The 16,860-nt window shown below is 45.0% G+C and overlaps 1 protein-coding gene across 1 annotated transcript in view; it reads left to right on the top strand.

The window, feature by feature from the left end:
• Tacr1 (tachykinin receptor 1) overlaps positions 1-13,463 on the top strand; it is a 155,115-nt gene extending 141,652 nt beyond the window's left edge. Inside the window, exons 3-5 of the mRNA XM_034511823.2 lie at positions 6,117-6,267; positions 8,075-8,271; positions 10,364-13,463. Coding sequence (XP_034367714.1) covers positions 6,117-6,267; positions 8,075-8,271; positions 10,364-10,655 — 640 coding nt within the window. The 3' untranslated portion in view covers positions 10,656-13,463. The remainder of the gene's footprint in view (positions 1-6,116; positions 6,268-8,074; positions 8,272-10,363) is intronic.
• Positions 13,464-16,860: the final 3,397 nt, after the last annotated feature.

Below are 16,860 nucleotides of genomic sequence, written 5' to 3' on the forward strand. Positions count from 1 at the left end.
TAACTAAAAGCTTTCTGATTTGTCCTCTCAGAAATATGAAGCTGGCGGAAGCTCTTCCTGTAGGGTTTGTTTGACACATCCACCTCGTCAAACCCTAGCGAGGACTGTTGACCACCTGCCTGCACAGGAGCAGGTGTGCATCTGCACAGACATGCACTCCAGCCTCCTCCCCACATGCACCTACCCCCATGCTGCCCCTGAGGACAGAAGGAGGAGGGGTGTAGATGGGGGAGCTTGGCTTCTCTCTGCTGAAGCCTATGTGACGACATTTCTCTTTACAGTGTTTTCAACTCTGGAGACAGACCAGGCAGTGTGACGAGAGACAGAAGTCTTTGTTTCTCCTGCCTCTTCAACCACATGCATGCAGTCTTCTCTTGGCACTTGACCTCCACTTAACTACTGCCCTCCAGCCTCCCTTTCATGGCTAAAACTATTAAGAACGGAGTCTCCAGACACCCGCTCCTCTTCCGCATTCCCCATGACTCATCCCACGTGGTTTAATCGCCGGCCTCCTAATTCAGTGTCCGAAAGCCAGACGGAAGGTTCACAAGCTCATTCTTTCTCTTCTCAGAGGTAGATGCCATCTTTCCCGGAGCCTCTTACTCTGTGACTTGTACCTTTAAAGTTGGCCTCTTCCCTCCTTGTGGCCATTTGTATCACTTCACCAGCTCATGAGCCTTTAACCAGCCCAGATGTCTCCTCTTGCTCTAGATCCAAACATCTACCTGTCTTCCCTCAAGGTCAGTTCCTCCATAAGCCTGCTCGTCCTCCCAGAGTGACAAACTAGGAGTACGTGTTTGTGGATGCACACATTAGCTTCTCTGTAGGCAGATGGTTAACAGTCCTGCCTGGGCCTTGATTGGGCATATATGTAAAGCCTCAGTCTCCACTCCTCCAAGACAGAAAGCCATGTCAGCTATATTTTTGCAGCCACGTACCCAGATCTTCCTCCTATCTGTGACATGTACAGAATCCCTTCCTCCTGTCCATCTGTCTGTCCTCTATGTCCTTTCAGTCTCGCTGCTGCCAGATCACTGCAGAGCATCTGAAACGCTGGTTCTTCTAGCCTTGTCCGTCTCCGCTGAAGTTCTATCATGTCTTGATCCAGCTAATCCCTTGTAAGAAGCAGTTTCATGGTTGCCCATCAGCTTCAGAATTAATTAGAAAGTCTCTAACCTGTCACAAAATGTCCCTCCTGATCTGACCTCTGGCTTCCTTTGTAGCTAAGAACCCCCAGTGATGCTCCAGACACACAGTATCCAAGCTTTATTCACTTTGTGGCATCAATCATGTAGCCCCTTCGTGCCTAGACCCTCCCTCAGTGCCTTCATGCTCACAGTTTTCTGTATGTACAGTGCCCTTGCTGCTCCGGGTCTGCCTGCCTCCTATTTCTGTCTACTTACCTAGAAGCTCCTCCTCCAGGAAGCTCCCTGAGCAGTGGGATAGAGAATGCATCTCACTCTCCATACACATAGTAACAAAACATTGTACAACTAAGGCTATTGATAAATGTTTGTCTACTAACCTATTTTACATTGCATCTATAACGGCAACAGGCTTCTCATACCCACCCCCCACCCCCAGTGTTTCCACTGCAGCTGGTACCCAATGTGCACCAAGAGAATGGTGTGCTTCCAAATTGGACTGGCACATGAATCTAAAATGCACATTCTGGAAGGTGAGGCCTGTGAGGCTGCACCTCTGAAAAGCTCCCAAGGGTAGCCGGTGTAGCTCAGCTTTGGAGGTGGTGAGCATCATGTGATGGGGTAGACAAGGGGATGCTGGGTGATGCCTGCATGGAATGGATACTAAAGAGGTGGCTAATAGGCTGGCTGGGATTTGGATCACATCTGTGTTCTTTAGCAGCTAAAAATGTCTACCTACTGCCTTCCAGGCACAGAAAACCAATGCATCAACCCTCATAGAGCTATCTCCTTAGACTGAAGATGGAGAACACAGGCCCATGCCTGCTTGGCCTCCTTCATCCCCTGCTCCAGGGCACCTAGAGTTACCCATCATGTGCGTCATGAAACCACCAACCGGCTATTTGATTAACATATCAACATTGAAACCTTGACCGCTTCAGAAACTGACACTGTTGATGCTTTAAACAATAAGTGACTTATGCTAGTGAGATGTAAGGAAACCTGGATTTGTGTGCATTAAGGTATTAAGGCCTCGGGGGCAGGGAGCCTGTGGAATTTGGGGGCTACATGGTCTGTATTTGATAAGTTCACTCTATATAAAGTGTGGCAAGCCTCCTCAGCTGCTTAAAGAAGTAAACTAGATGGAGCAAAACCTGAAACACATACACACCTGCTTTCTGAAGTTCCCATAGACACGTCTCAAAGACAATTAAAGCAAAAGCACTGCCTTACCTGTGCCTGCACCTCTACCATTAGGCAAGCAGTCCCCCGTGACTGCTCCTTTCTCTGGCTCGCTTTTAGAGCATCGATGGCCCCAGATCTATTTTTCCAAAGCAGATATCACTTCCAAGAGCTCATAAAACATTGCCGGGAAGGAACTTAAGAAACATCAAAATGGGACGCCAAGACAGGTGTGAAGCCACACAGAACAGTATTACTTGGGTTTATTGACCAACTTTCTAAAGGAATGATCTTGGAACACACGCACATGTACCCACACATGTATATACACACATATGCACACACACATTGGCTAACTCCACTTAACCACATAATATGGTACAATGTCTTCAAACACATGCCACAGTGGCATGTATTTACTTTTAGGTTTTCTAATGATGGGATTTCATTCATTTTAATTACACTCATTCAGAAGTTTTGTGACCCAGACACTATTTGGACAGGTTTTTTTATAGTTTCTGTGTAATAGGAGTCTATCTGAGTAAGGTTTATGGATTTGTTTAAACTTTGACATCATTCAAGGATTAACTCTGTCTTGGGAGAGGGGGTGTCTGTGCATGAAGGAATAAAACAGAAGTCTGGAGATCTATAAATCTGGAGAACTCCAGTCAGGAGGGCCACACTACAATACTTTATATAGTTATTTTATTATGAAAAATGCATTTTAAGACCTGTCATTTTAACCAACTTAAAGTGTACAGTTCAGGGCTGAGAGATGGCTCAGTGGGTAAGAACACATAGTGCTCTTGCAGAGGCCCTAAGTTCAGGTCCATGCACCCAAGGATTCTGACGCCCCCTTCTGGCCTCTGTGGGCACTGCACTGATGTACACAGATGTACACACAGGCACACATGAAATACATAATTCAAAGCTATAACACCCTCATCGGTCCATTTTTAGAGAATTTTCTTCATCCAAAACAGAAAGTCTGTGCCTACTGAGTATGAATTCCTACTCTGTCTCCCAAGTACCTGAAAGCCTTTTCTGCCTTCTGTGTCTATTATGAGTCACTTGAAGTGAAATCCTTCAGAATGCCCTTTTATGTTTATGTGCTCACTTATTAACTTAGCAGATGTCAGCCATATATCAGGCTGCCACTCTTCTTTCAGGCTGAATAGAACCTTATTGTACAAATTGTCCACAATTTGTTCATCCATTCATCTGTTGACTTGTATTGTGCCATTTCCATATTATGCACAAATATTGCATAAGTATCTGTGCTCAGGGTTTATGTTTCTTTAAGTGTGTGCCTAGAAATAGAACTGCTGATTAACAATTTTTATATTATCTTTAATTATCCCTCTTAGGCAATAGGAACAAATGGTTAACCTGACTATAACACTATGTGTTTGTGTGTGTCTGTGAACATGTTCATGGGTATATGTACACACACACACACACACACACTTACATGGAGGCCATCTGGTGTCTTCCTCAGTCACTCTCCACCTGATTTTTGAGACAAGGTCTCTTACTGAACCTGAAGGTTGCCAGTCTAGCTAGGTTGTCTGTGTAGTGTGCTCCAGGGATCTCCCTATTTCCATCTCCACAGTGCTTCGATTACAGATGGGTACTCCCACATCTGGACTTTTTCATTTGTTCTGCAGATTTAAACTCAAGCCTCATTCTTGGGAAGGAAGCATCTCAGCACCTGAACCATCTCTTCAGCTCCTGTAATAGCGTTTTTCAACAAAATTTTAAATCCATATTGTTATTTTCAAAGAAATAACAAAATTACTTCTTTATTCATTGAAAAATAAGGATTACTGATTTACTCATTGAAAAAAATAAAGATCCATGGTGGTACATGGATCTGAGGGAACCCAAGGAAGGAAGATAGCCGCAAGATGATAGACAGGGCTGGGCTACACAGTGAGACCCTGTATCAGAGAGGGAAGAAGGGAGGCTAAGGAAAAAGCTGCTATGTTATCTTTATTATCTCTGGGTATATCTACCGTGTAATCACAGGCCCCTCTGATCAACAAGATCCCAGATATCAGAGGATAAGTTATAGAAACAAATAAATTTGAAACATACTTTAATGAAGTCATTCAATTACAAACCCATCGGTTTCCCCATAGGGACTCATCAGTCTTGCAGATTCAAAGCCTAAAATAGAAGTTCCCCGTTTTTTCTATCTATTATGATAAATTAGGTAATTTTTCAGATTACACTCTCCTACCCCCACACCCTGGCTGATTGAATAAACACCTTCAGCCACTGGGCATTAGAAGCTCCAGTAGAGACTCTTCTATGTGTTTGAAGTTGAGAACCACTGGCCCAGGACAATGTTTTTCAATTTCTGAACCAGGAACAGAAGCAGAATCTACTGGGAATTTGCTATAAGTGCATGGATTTGTCATAAGGAAAACAGTGGGTAAAGTTCTATGCAATCATGAGAACCTGAATTTAGATTCCCGGGACCCATGCAAAAAGCCCATCAAGATGGTTCACACCTGTAATCTCAGAATTGGGAGGCAGACATGGGACGATCCCTGGAGCTTGCTGGCCACTCAGTCTAGCCAATTAGTAAGCCCCATGTTGAATAAGAGACCCTGCCTCAAAAATTAAGGTAGAGAGCCATAGAATAAAATAACCAATGTCAACCCATGGCCTGCAGATACTCATATACATATTCATATTCACCTACGTATACACATGCACACACATGTATGCACCACACATACAAATATATAAAACAAATAAATAAATGCTGGTTTTTTTATGTCAAGCCCTCTGCAATCATGCAATTTCCCTAGGGGATTCTAGGGCCAACTGTGAGGAGCATGTGGAGGCCAAACACATTGATGTTTGGGGCACCAATTACCTAATGGTAGATCCAACATAGGATCTTACTCATCCCTTGACAGGTAATCCCAGAGAGCATCACAAGGCAGTGACCTGTCAAGGCACAACCTGAGTTGGTCATTGGGTAATGATCAATCAATCAACAGGGCACAGAACTGTTCTTTCAGGAAGGGGCCTTGGAGGACTCTTGGAGAGTCCTCTGGTTCTGTTCATTCCTGTCATCTCTAAATGCTTTGTTTGCAAGCATGGTCAGCACAGAAACCTGAAAGAAGAACTGAAAACAAATTGGGCACACCACACATAGTCACTGCTGTGGAGGCTCTAGGAAGAGATGACTACTACCATGGGGACCCTGAGAGCCCAAGGAGACAGGATCTACCTTCCTGCATATGAGATGTGCTACTCACCACTCTGCATCACCAATTCTGCAGCCCACAGCTCAGGACTCCTTAATTATTTTCAAATTGCCAATTTTTTGTATTCATAGAAGGCTGGAGATGTGGCAGTGCTGTGGAGATTTACAAAGAAATGATGAAAGCAAGTGGGGTGCTGGTGAAGCATAGAGGGGGTGCCTACATGGGCTCCCTACTGAAAAATGAAAGTCAGCTTTGGCTGTAAGAGAGTGAGAGAAAACAGGTCTGTGGGTGGCTTTTCCCCGGTGGTGAGAAGTTGGTTCTAGGCCAGGAAGGTGTGGTGCACACTTACAACCCCAATCCCAGAGCTCTGGAGGCAGAAGCAGAAAGACTAGGACCTCCAGGCCATCCTCCAACCTCAGCTACTGCTGTAGTTTGAATGTGAAATGTTCTCCTTATTCTTGATGGTGGATGGTATTCCTCCCCGAATGATGGCCAAGGCTGAAAAAGATGTCCATAACTGTAATTGCTACTGTAGCTAAGACTGACTCCTCTGTCTACCTCACAGGTACCACATCTGTGTGACTGTGCTGATCTACTTCCTGCCTCTGCTGGTGATTGGCTATGCATACACTGTGGTAGGGATTACACTGTGGGCCAGTGAGATCCCTGGTGACTCCTCTGACCGTTACCATGAGCAAGTCTCAGCCAAGCGCAAGGTGAGCAATAGCCAAACAGGTGTAGCTCACACTGGCACTGACAGTGTGGGAGGCTTGAAACCCCAAAGGCAGAAGCCATAAAACATCTCTGGACCTTGGAAACAGAAGAGGAAAGCAGGGTCTTCCTTCATGCCCACATGTACATGTCCACACTCATATACAGTCAAACATATGTGCAAACTCTCACATATACACATAATTATTCACATATAAAAGTAATCATATACATGCATTCATTCATATACATACACACATCATATTCATATACATACACACCAATACTCATATATGTTTACACATCCATATACAAAACTCATACATATACATGCACACATAAACATTCATACACATGTACCTATACACACAAAAGCCCACTCATACACATACATATATACACACACATATACTCATACACATATGCACACATATACAGATACACACACAAACACTCATACATATGTACACACACAGAGACACCCATACACATACATAAACACCCATACACATGTACACATACACATATAAATGCTCATGTGCATATACTCACAAACATTCATGTGCCCATATATGTCTAAGTACACTCATACACATAAATTGAGATATATATATATATACATATATATATATCACATGGGTACATACTCATATACACTCATACACTACATACTTATACACAGATACATATATATGTATATATATATAAACACTCATGTGTATTCACACAATCCTTCATGTGCAGACACTCATATACACACTAACATACATACATATATACACACATATGCCCATACATATTCATATACATAAACATCTGTGATAATATACACATATACAAATATATACAAACTCATATACATGTATTCATACACACACATATATGCATACACCTATATATACACATACATACTACTCATACATATAAGTTTTACACATACATACACGCATACACAAAGTACCTTGGCCTGGGGATTTATAAACAAGAGAAATTGGCCTTCCGGGCTCTAGAAGCCAGGAGTCCAAGACCAAGGCAGAGTCCATGTTTGGTGAGGGCATTTCCTGCCCATGGCTCACACAGTAGAAAGGCAAGGGAGCTCCAGGCCCTCTCTTATTAGGGCTTTGATCCTATCTATAAAGCTTTGCTCTCGGTGTCTAACTGCTTCCTAAAGGCCTGTGACCTAATACTGTCACATACCACATGTCACTGGCAGCTGAGATTCAGCATATGATGAGGCCTGACATGAGCATTCAATCTCCTGGATCTCACTAACCTTTTTCCAACCCTCTTTAAACACAGGGTATGCCCTGACAGGAACTCTCCAGTGCTCTCCCTTCTCCTTCCTCTGCTTCAGTCTCCAGAGACACCTTCCCCAGCTCCCTTGCTCCCCTGGCCCAGCCCTCTGCTGCCTTCCCTGCGCCTTCTTTCCTGAGAACCCATGCATGTCTCACTATCTCTCCCTTGGCTTCTCCACACATTGCCCAGCATGTCACATAACAATACAGTCCTACAGCACAGCACAGTCCTCTGAAGGGTTCCTGCTCCACCCTCGGGCTGTAAGTCTACATGGATTGGTGCAGGAGCCTTTAATGCCTAACACATCCCTGGTGATAGTTATGACGGCAGTCCTGGGCCACACTCTGAGAACTGTAACCAGGATCCTTAAGCCTGCGTGTTAAAGGTCTTTCAGCCTCCTTAGAAGACAGTATTATAAACACCTCCATTCCCACCCACACTGTACAGTGTCAGGGAGAGGAGCGAAGCAAGCACCGCACAGTGTTGATAGACCTGCCTGCTGTGCCCTCTCCCCAGGTGGTCAAAATGATGATCGTGGTTGTGTGTACTTTCGCCATCTGCTGGCTGCCCTTCCACATCTTCTTCCTCCTGCCCTACATCAACCCAGATCTCTACCTTAAGAAGTTCATCCAGCAGGTCTACCTGGCCAGCATGTGGCTGGCTATGAGTTCTACCATGTACAACCCCATCATTTACTGCTGCCTCAATGACAGGTGAGTAGACCATGCTCCCACACCTAAGCCACACCCAGCATAAAGAGGGAGTGGCAGGTCTGCAGCAAGCTAACCACACACTCCAAGCCATGCCACATCGAGGCTCTGCAACAGTGTGAGCCCAGATGAGGATGGTTTTCTTCTCCAAAAAAAAAAAACAAAAAAACAAAAAAAACAAAAAAAACAAAACAGGTATCTTTAATTTCATGTGTGACATGATTTTTTTTTTCTTATGTAAGTCCAAATTGGTATGTGTGAATGGGTATCTATGCTTGCAGGGGAAGGTCAGAGAAGGACGTCAGATGTCCTGCTCCATCATCCCCTACCTTATTCCCTCGAGACAGGTCTTTCATTGAACCTAGACCTAGGCTGGCAGCCAGTAAGTCACAGTGATCTCTCTGTCTCCACAGCCCACCACACGCACGCACATCTGGGAATACAAGTACTGCATAAACACACCTGGCTTTGTACATGGGTTCTGTGGACTTGAATCCGGCCCTCACATTTGTGAAGCAAACCCGCAAACTTGTTAAGCCATCTTCCCAATGTTTAGTCTTCTGATTTTTAAAATGTAGAGACTATGTTAATGGGGTTGTGGGCATGTTGGAACTCTTGAATATAGACAAGATTGCATACAAGATGCTGTCCTCCCCCTACTGTTTCATCAGAGTCACTTCCTAAGACTCATTTTGCATTCACAGTAAGACAGAGTAAGCAAAGGAGCCAGGGTTTCCAGGTAGAGTGCACCAGATAGAGACACCAGGCTACAGTGTAATTGTCACCCAAAGAAGCATCCAACCCCTATCAGGAGAAGGATGCAGAATGAGGGGGAGCTAGGAAGAGACACTGAAGCACTAGGCATATATGAATGACTCCCTTTTGATCTTGGTCCCACTGTCTCTGTCATCTCACAGATTCATCTTCTAAGAGCTTGATGACCTGGCTGCAATTCTTTTGGTTAAATCTCCTAACACATCTGTAAGTGGAGATTATTCTCCATGTTTAACCAGTAAGGAAACTGAGGCATCCTGATAAAACATCACTGGCAGTCAAGGCTTGAGTCTTGATATATACTTTTACTGTGAGCCTGGTATGATAGTTGCCTTTCTATTGCTGAAATAAGACACCATGGCCAAAGCAACTTATAGGAGGAAAGATTTACACAGGCCTATAGCTCCAAAGGAATAAGAGTCCATCATGGCAGGGAACTGTGGCAGCCGGCAGTTGACATGGTGGCAGGGACAGCTAAGAGCTCACATGGCAAACTGGAAGCAGAAAAGCAGAAAATAAACCTGGAATGACAGAGGCTTTTTAAATCTCCAAACCAGTGGCGTACTTTCTCCAGGAAGGCCACACCTTCTAAGTCTACACAAACAGCACCACCAACAGGGGACCGAATATCCAAATGCCCACGACTATGGGGAACATTTCTTTTTTTTTTTTTTTTTTTTTTTTTTTTTTTTTTTTTCTCTAGACTGGATCATTTTTTTATTTATTTATTTATTTATTTATTTATTATATTTTATTTACATTTAAGATGCCATCCCCTTTCCACATTTCCCCTCCCTAGAACACCCCTGTCCCATGCCCCCCCCCCTTTCTTTTTGCTTTTATACGATTTTTTTAAATGTTAATCAAAGGATTTATAAGTTTGGTAATGCTCAATCACAAGCGTAACCCAATACCCAACCTAAATATAAAAACTATCTTTGACTGGTGGAGACATGTGAACATCTGCCTCCATGCCTATTTCAAACCACCACACTTGGCAACCAGCTCAGTAAAGACACACAGATACATTCAGTGTGGGCTGGTTTTCATTGATGTTCAGTTAATCCAATGCCTTCTGTTTACATGCCTGAGGAAACAACCTAATTATGAGATGCCCCCAAAGGAAAGCTTTTATTGCACCTTGGCAACTGCCCATGAGGGGAGCTTGTCCTTAGCATGTCCAGATGTGAGTTGATTTGAACTTGTAATGACACAGAATCAGGCCTGGGTAGATCCCTTGTTGAGGAGCTGGCACCATGGGGAGGAACACCCTCTTAAAGCAGGCAATCCCAGGGCTCACCTCTCTATCCTTTCTCTCCAGGTTCCGTCTGGGCTTCAAGCATGCCTTTCGCTGTTGCCCCTTCATCAGTGCTGGTGATTATGAGGGTTTGGAAATGAAATCCACTCGATATCTCCAGACCCAGAGCAGTGTGTACAAGGTCAGCCGCCTGGAGACTACCATCTCCACTGTGGTGGGAGCCCATGAAGATGAGCCAGAGGAAGGCACCAAGGCCACACCATCATCCTTGGATCTCACCTCCAATGGGTCCTCTCGAAGCAACTCGAAGACCGTGACAGAAAGCTCCAGCTTCTACTCTAACATGCTGGCCTAGGCAGCAGGCATATTTCCAGGGCACAGCCACTAACCCATCTTGTGTCGTTTATTTATGGAAGCCTTTGATTTGGAATTTGTTGGAAATACCCTAACACTGGAGCTTTTTGGGAAGATTCACAATGGTTCAAGGAAAACATTCCATGCTGTATTTAATCTGGATTCCTTCTTGTCTTTGTCAGTCAACCTCCATGCTGGTGACACAAGGCTATCTATCATCGGTTTCCCCTGAAGTTCATCCCACGACTCCTGAAACAACTTCATCTGCATGCAAGGTGCTTGTCTAGGGAGGAATTCTGCAAGGCACCTGACCTATTCGCTTGGAGCATGTCTTTCTTCAGTGAAGTCATTCTCAGCCATGTGCAGACTAGCTCACACCACTCCAGCCTTCCACAGGACAGTGTGAGCAAAAGAAGGTGCCACCTAAATCGTAATAAAAGCTCTATCCCTGCCTAAGCACACATGAATGGAGGACACCTATCATTGTGCTATCTCAACATTTCAATTTATTTAAACATCATGAGATTGACAATATTGGATTCTTCTGTGTTGTGTCCCCAGTGCAACTAACTCCAACTGACTATTGTCTACACAGACCAGCTGATGTTCTCACCAAGAGTCAGAAGATCCCCACCCACCAGGCTTAACATATCTGAGACTTTTCCTTCATTGTAAAGCAACAGACCTGAACCAAACCCTCTAAGGGTCCCTTAGAGGCTCAATGTTCTCTGGTTTAATGATGTATATACTTCATTTTGCCTCCTTCTTCTCTCTCTCTCTCTCTCTCTCTCTCTCTCTCTCTCTCTCTCTCTCACACACACACACACACACACACACACACACACACACACTGAAAAAAAAAGCAATGGCAGCATTAAAAATACCAGGGGTGTCAGTTCCTAGAGATGGGTGTGTGTAAATATTCTCCCATTGATCCAAAAGCCCTGCTTCAAAAATTCCTTCTCCAGAAAGGTTCTCCTCTCTGACAGAGCAGAAGACTTTGCAGGAAAATCTGGATGCCTCCAGCAGGTTGCATCCCAGCTCTGAGAGCAGCACTGAGGGGGACAAGTATTTGGACTTCCTGCTCTGGCCATTTGAATCTTTGTGCATATTCTTCACTTTTTGCTGCACACGGTGGAGAGGAGAGAGGCTGCCCTCCGCAGCTACATTCCTGGAAAGAAGAGCCTTGCCTCTTCTCTTCAGACTCTGAACCTTGCCCTCCTGCTCCACTTTGCCAATCTCTGTATGAAGTTGAAGGATCCACCAATCCAAAAGGATACCCAATCTGCCAAGAGCCAGGAACTAAAAGGTTCACATTCGATATGGTTTCCAGATCCCAGCAGGTGAGCATGCTGCTTCTTTCCGTCTCTCAGATGTGGGTGGAAACCAAAGCTTCATGTGACATCCATGAATATCCTCATGGTTCAGATAACTGGATGCACAAAAACTCCATTCATTATGTCAGGGAGAACAAGGCCACCCACCACCAGAATTTAGAACTTCTGCCAGCCTTGTTGGATCTAACCCTTTGAGGCATCAGCATACCTGGAGAAGGCAAGGATTATATAGAAATAATTTAAGCCAGAAAAAAAAAAAGAAGAAGAAGAAATGAGAAACATATTCTGTAAAGCATCATGGGAAATTTTCATAAACTAAGTAAAGGCCTCTGAATGACAACCTATGAGTTGAAAATAGTGTAAGAACAACAAAAGCCAATGCCCAAATTGTATTTTATACTTCCAAGAAGGAATCTTGCTATGTATGGATGTGAAAGAATGTGGCTATGAAAAGTACCCATAAAGAAAACACTCATCTCATCTACAGAAGAGAAGGTTAGGGTAAAGATGGCAAGGATTTATGGAGTGCCTGCTCTGGTCTGGACTTTGTCCGAACTGAGGACACACAGCTCCTTTCCCCTGAGGAGATTCCTGTGCCTGTCCTTCCTGGTGACGCCAGCCTGTTCTCGAGGCATGGAGGCATTGAGAAGCAGATTTATCCTAAGATTTAAAAAAACTGACTTTCAACTTGGGGATTCAAGCCAAGGGGTGGGGCTTTCAGAGAGCCTCTGCAGTGGCAGTTCTCTGAGGTAACTCTGAAGGGAGCCACCAGTCAGCCCCAGGGACCTAAAGGACTGAGATGAGAAATCTCACTCCATGGGTAGTATGAGGGGAAATGAGGTGGACCAGGCTTTGTGGATATGCTGAAGCATCCCTCAGAGAGGACCAGCATCCCTCAGAGAGGACCAGCAAGCTCCCCGCATCCCTCAGAGAGGACCAGCAAGCTCCCCACTGCCCCTGCTCCAAAGACCATTTAACTTGTAGAAATGTTGTCAATTCCTATTTGTGAGAACACTGTGATTTGTGCTCTGTGCATGGGTCTCTTATTGAAATGTGTCACCCTGTGTTTATCTCCTGAGTTTTCTTGATGTACCCTCCAGTATCAATAGGCTGGGAGACATCCCGAGGACATCGTTCCTGTATTACCTCCAACCTGTGGGATCCCAGTGCCATTGCTCCTGTTGGTCCAGTCTTCCTCCTGCCACTGTTCTTGCTTGAAGAGGAGCTCTGAAGTCTGCCTCATACTCAATGACACTGAAGGCTGTGGGAGGAGCTTTATGGGAGGAACACCCTTAGCCCTTCAGCAGAATGCTGAGACAAAAGGCTGATCGAAATTCTGGGAAATGAGAGGATGCAGGCCTAGAAAAAAGAGTGTCCACAGAGAGGGGTCATTCCTGAGGCATCTGTGTTTGGGGCCTGGGATCCTGGAAATAAAGTCTCGTGGAAATAAAGTATGCTTTGGTTATATCTCATGCTTTTGTCTCTTTTCTAGGGAACGGGAACCCTCCTGGGGGTGGGATGGGACAGTGATGGGAACTCTTGCAAATTTCACAGCCAGAAGGGTGAAACCCAACATCTACTCAGTGCTGGTGTGGCACAGATATAGGCTGGCGAGATCCAAGATGTGTTTCCAGAGGAACTGGGATGGGATTGTGTGGAAGCACCAACAGTGTCACCCATGAATACAAAGGTGTGAGTTCAAGCTGTCCATGGAGAAGATGACAAGGCAGTTAGATGTACACGAGATGTCCTGGAGGCAAGGTCAAGGCAGATCGTGTGGAAAGAGAAAGGGATAAAGCTAGCAGCATAGTGGGAAACAAGGGAGAATGTTAGAACACCACATGGATGGAGATAGGATATGGAGGTTTGAATGAGAAACATCTTCTATGGGCTTGGGTGTTTAAACATTTGGTCCCTGTGACGGTTTGTATATGTTTGGTCCATGGAGTGGCACTATTAGGAGGTGTAGTCTTGTTGGAGTAGGTATGTCATTGTAAACACGGGCTTCAAGACCCTAGTCCTAGCTGCCTGGAAGTCAGTATTCTGCTAGTGGACTTCAGATGAAGATGTAGAACTCTCAGTTCTGCCTGCACCATGTCTGCCTAGATGCTGCCATACTCCCACCTTGATAATGGACTGAACCTTTGAACCTGTAAAACAGCCCCAATTAAATATTGTCCTTGTAAGAGTTGCCTTGGTTATGGTGTCTGTTCAGAGCAGTAAAACCCTAACCAAGACAGTCCCTAACTGGGTTGCTATTTGGAAAGGTTGTAGAACCTTTGAGAAGCGGGGCCCTGCTAGAGAATGTTCATCACTGGGGGCAAGGGATCATGGATTCTAACCCTCTGAAACTATTAGTCCATATCATAGTCCCAAATGAACTTTTTGTTCTATAACTTTCCTTGCTCATGGTGTTTTATCACAACAGAGAAGTAACTAGCGAGAAGGGGAAGAGAAACCCAGGGCATGCAGAGACTTCTCAAGAGAAGCTCACGTTGGCTTTAGCAGAAACGGTCAAGCTGGCACTGGACATGCTCATCGCCTGCCTAGGGAAGGGAGAAGGAGGGGTCCACACTTGAATGACAGGCCCAAAATGCTACACCTGGGCTGGTGGGAAGGGTTTTCAGCCGATGGCACTCCTCACCCATATTTTTCCCCAGGTAGACCTGTGCCATACAGCTGCACAACTGCACAAAGACCTCTGCATTTGCAAACACAGCAGGAAACCCCTGCAGATTGGAAACATCAGTGGCAATCACTATGAGCACTGGTAACTAGCTTCCCACTGCTGGGCCACCTCCCACAGGCAGCTCCACCAAGGGAACCATGAGATGCTGCAAACACACTGGCAGTGGCAAAGAGAGAGAAAGAGGAAAACAGAGACAGCTGCCCAATAAGGTATCTGAAATGAACAATAAAGATGCTCCTTTGTAAATTAAGACATCTTAGAAACAGGTCCCTGGACAAGCTTCAAGGAATCCACAAGTCTCCTTCAAGATCCCCACCTGTCACATTCTCTCTGCAGGATGGGGGAGGGGATGCATATGACTATCCTCTAAAACAATCATTAACCCTATGCTGTCTAACAAAAGAAGAGGCAGTGGATTGTTTCTAAGAGAGGGGTGAGAAGCCTGAGGTCTTCCAAACACAGCAAGAGGTAGATGAGCCCCAGAAGAAGCAGCCTGGCTGCCAGGAAACAGTTTTTGGAATAAAATCATACTTCCTCTCAGGCACCCCAGTGATTTAAAGCTTTAGATAAAACCACTGGATAAAGGCGTAGGCGCACTCTTCTCCATAGAAAGACATGTCCCTTGCGTAAGCAATAGCAATGCCTTGCATGGGAAACACGTATGGAGGCACAAAGATGTTTTCATTTGCTCCAGCAATGTGAGGCAGGCATCTTAGAAATATTCATCCCATCAGCCATAGCAGGGCTTGGTAATATGTTCCCCCGGGCTCCTTCAATCCTTTTGGTACAAGAATGATCGGACCTCCTAGTGCTGAACCCGAGTAATAGTTCAGTCGAGGCCTTGAGCATAGGTGGATGAGATAGGGACACATGGAGGACGTCCTTCCAGGGTAAATGGAGCATCTGACCCCACGGCCAATACTCTGAAACACCAGTGCTTATTTCTACCCAGTTCAGGAAAGCAGAAGGGAAGGAAAGAGGCTGAGAATCCACAGCCTCATGACACGGGGGCTCACAGATGTCACCCTGGCTTCCCTCTCAAGCAGCACTTGGGAGGAGAAAAGATTGCTAATGACCAAGAAGTGACAGAGGACATCAGAGGCAAATGCTGGTGCTGCCTATTCGGCTAGCTCCGGAATCCATTCAGGATCAAGCCTGGGCTCTTTGCACTGCATCTCCTTCTTTTCTTTGCCCCACTTTTCAATTTTGTTTTTACTTTCAAAAGTATCTTATTAAATGGTTGAAAATGTGCACATGGTTTGACCATACTCACGCTTCCATCACCCAGCACTTCCTAGATCCACTCGCCTTCCCTAAGCCACCCAACTTTGTGTCCATACTGAAGTCCTACTGCTAGCCAAGGAGATATTGGCAGCTGATGGGTGCTGGGAGAGGGTGAGTCAATCTTCGCTAAGAGCACAGCCTTTGATGAGTCGACCACATCCAAGAGAGGACCACTCATCGAAGAACGCCTTTCTCATTAAACTCTTTAATCCAACACAGCTTCCATCCCTGAAACACCCTTCCTAATTTCTCCTTGCTGAAATGTCACCTTCCCTGTCTCTAATAGAGAACTGGGCATATCTGAGTCCCAATTCATTTGTTGTGACTAGCCCCTGGTCATGTGACACATTATTAAATAAGGGAAGAACTTTAGGGAAATAATTTGCCCAAAAGAATGGTGCCTTTATGGTAGCATTAGTGCCCTCATAATATGACCTATGAGAGAGAGATAGAGAGAGACACGGAGAGACAGAGAGACAGAGAGACAGAGATCAGCACATCTCCCATCCAACCATGGCATCACCCACACATCCCTCAATTTCTAATTCCTCCCAGAACTTCAATCTCACTCATCCCTACCCCCATTCCCAATTACTTTCTAAACGGATTCCCAAGACAGGGTTTCAGTGTTAGTCCCAACACTTAAAAGAAGCATCTGAGGCAAAGCTAACTTTGAAGGTCTGCACCAGTGTAGTATTATTAACTTTTCCTGTTGCCGTGATAAAACACCCTGACCAATGTAACTTACAGGCAGAAGGGTTATATTCTGACTGGCAGTTCAAGGGTGGAGTCCATCATAGTGGGTAAGTCCTGGCTGGTGACAGGAACTTGAGGAAGCTGGTCACACTGCATCTATAACCAGGAAGCAAAATCAAAGAATGCCAAGGCTCAGTTCA

Source organism: Arvicanthis niloticus, chromosome 9, assembly GCF_011762505.2.
Source record: "Arvicanthis niloticus isolate mArvNil1 chromosome 9, mArvNil1.pat.X, whole genome shotgun sequence".
NCBI classification, from domain to species: domain Eukaryota; kingdom Metazoa; phylum Chordata; class Mammalia; order Rodentia; family Muridae; genus Arvicanthis; species Arvicanthis niloticus.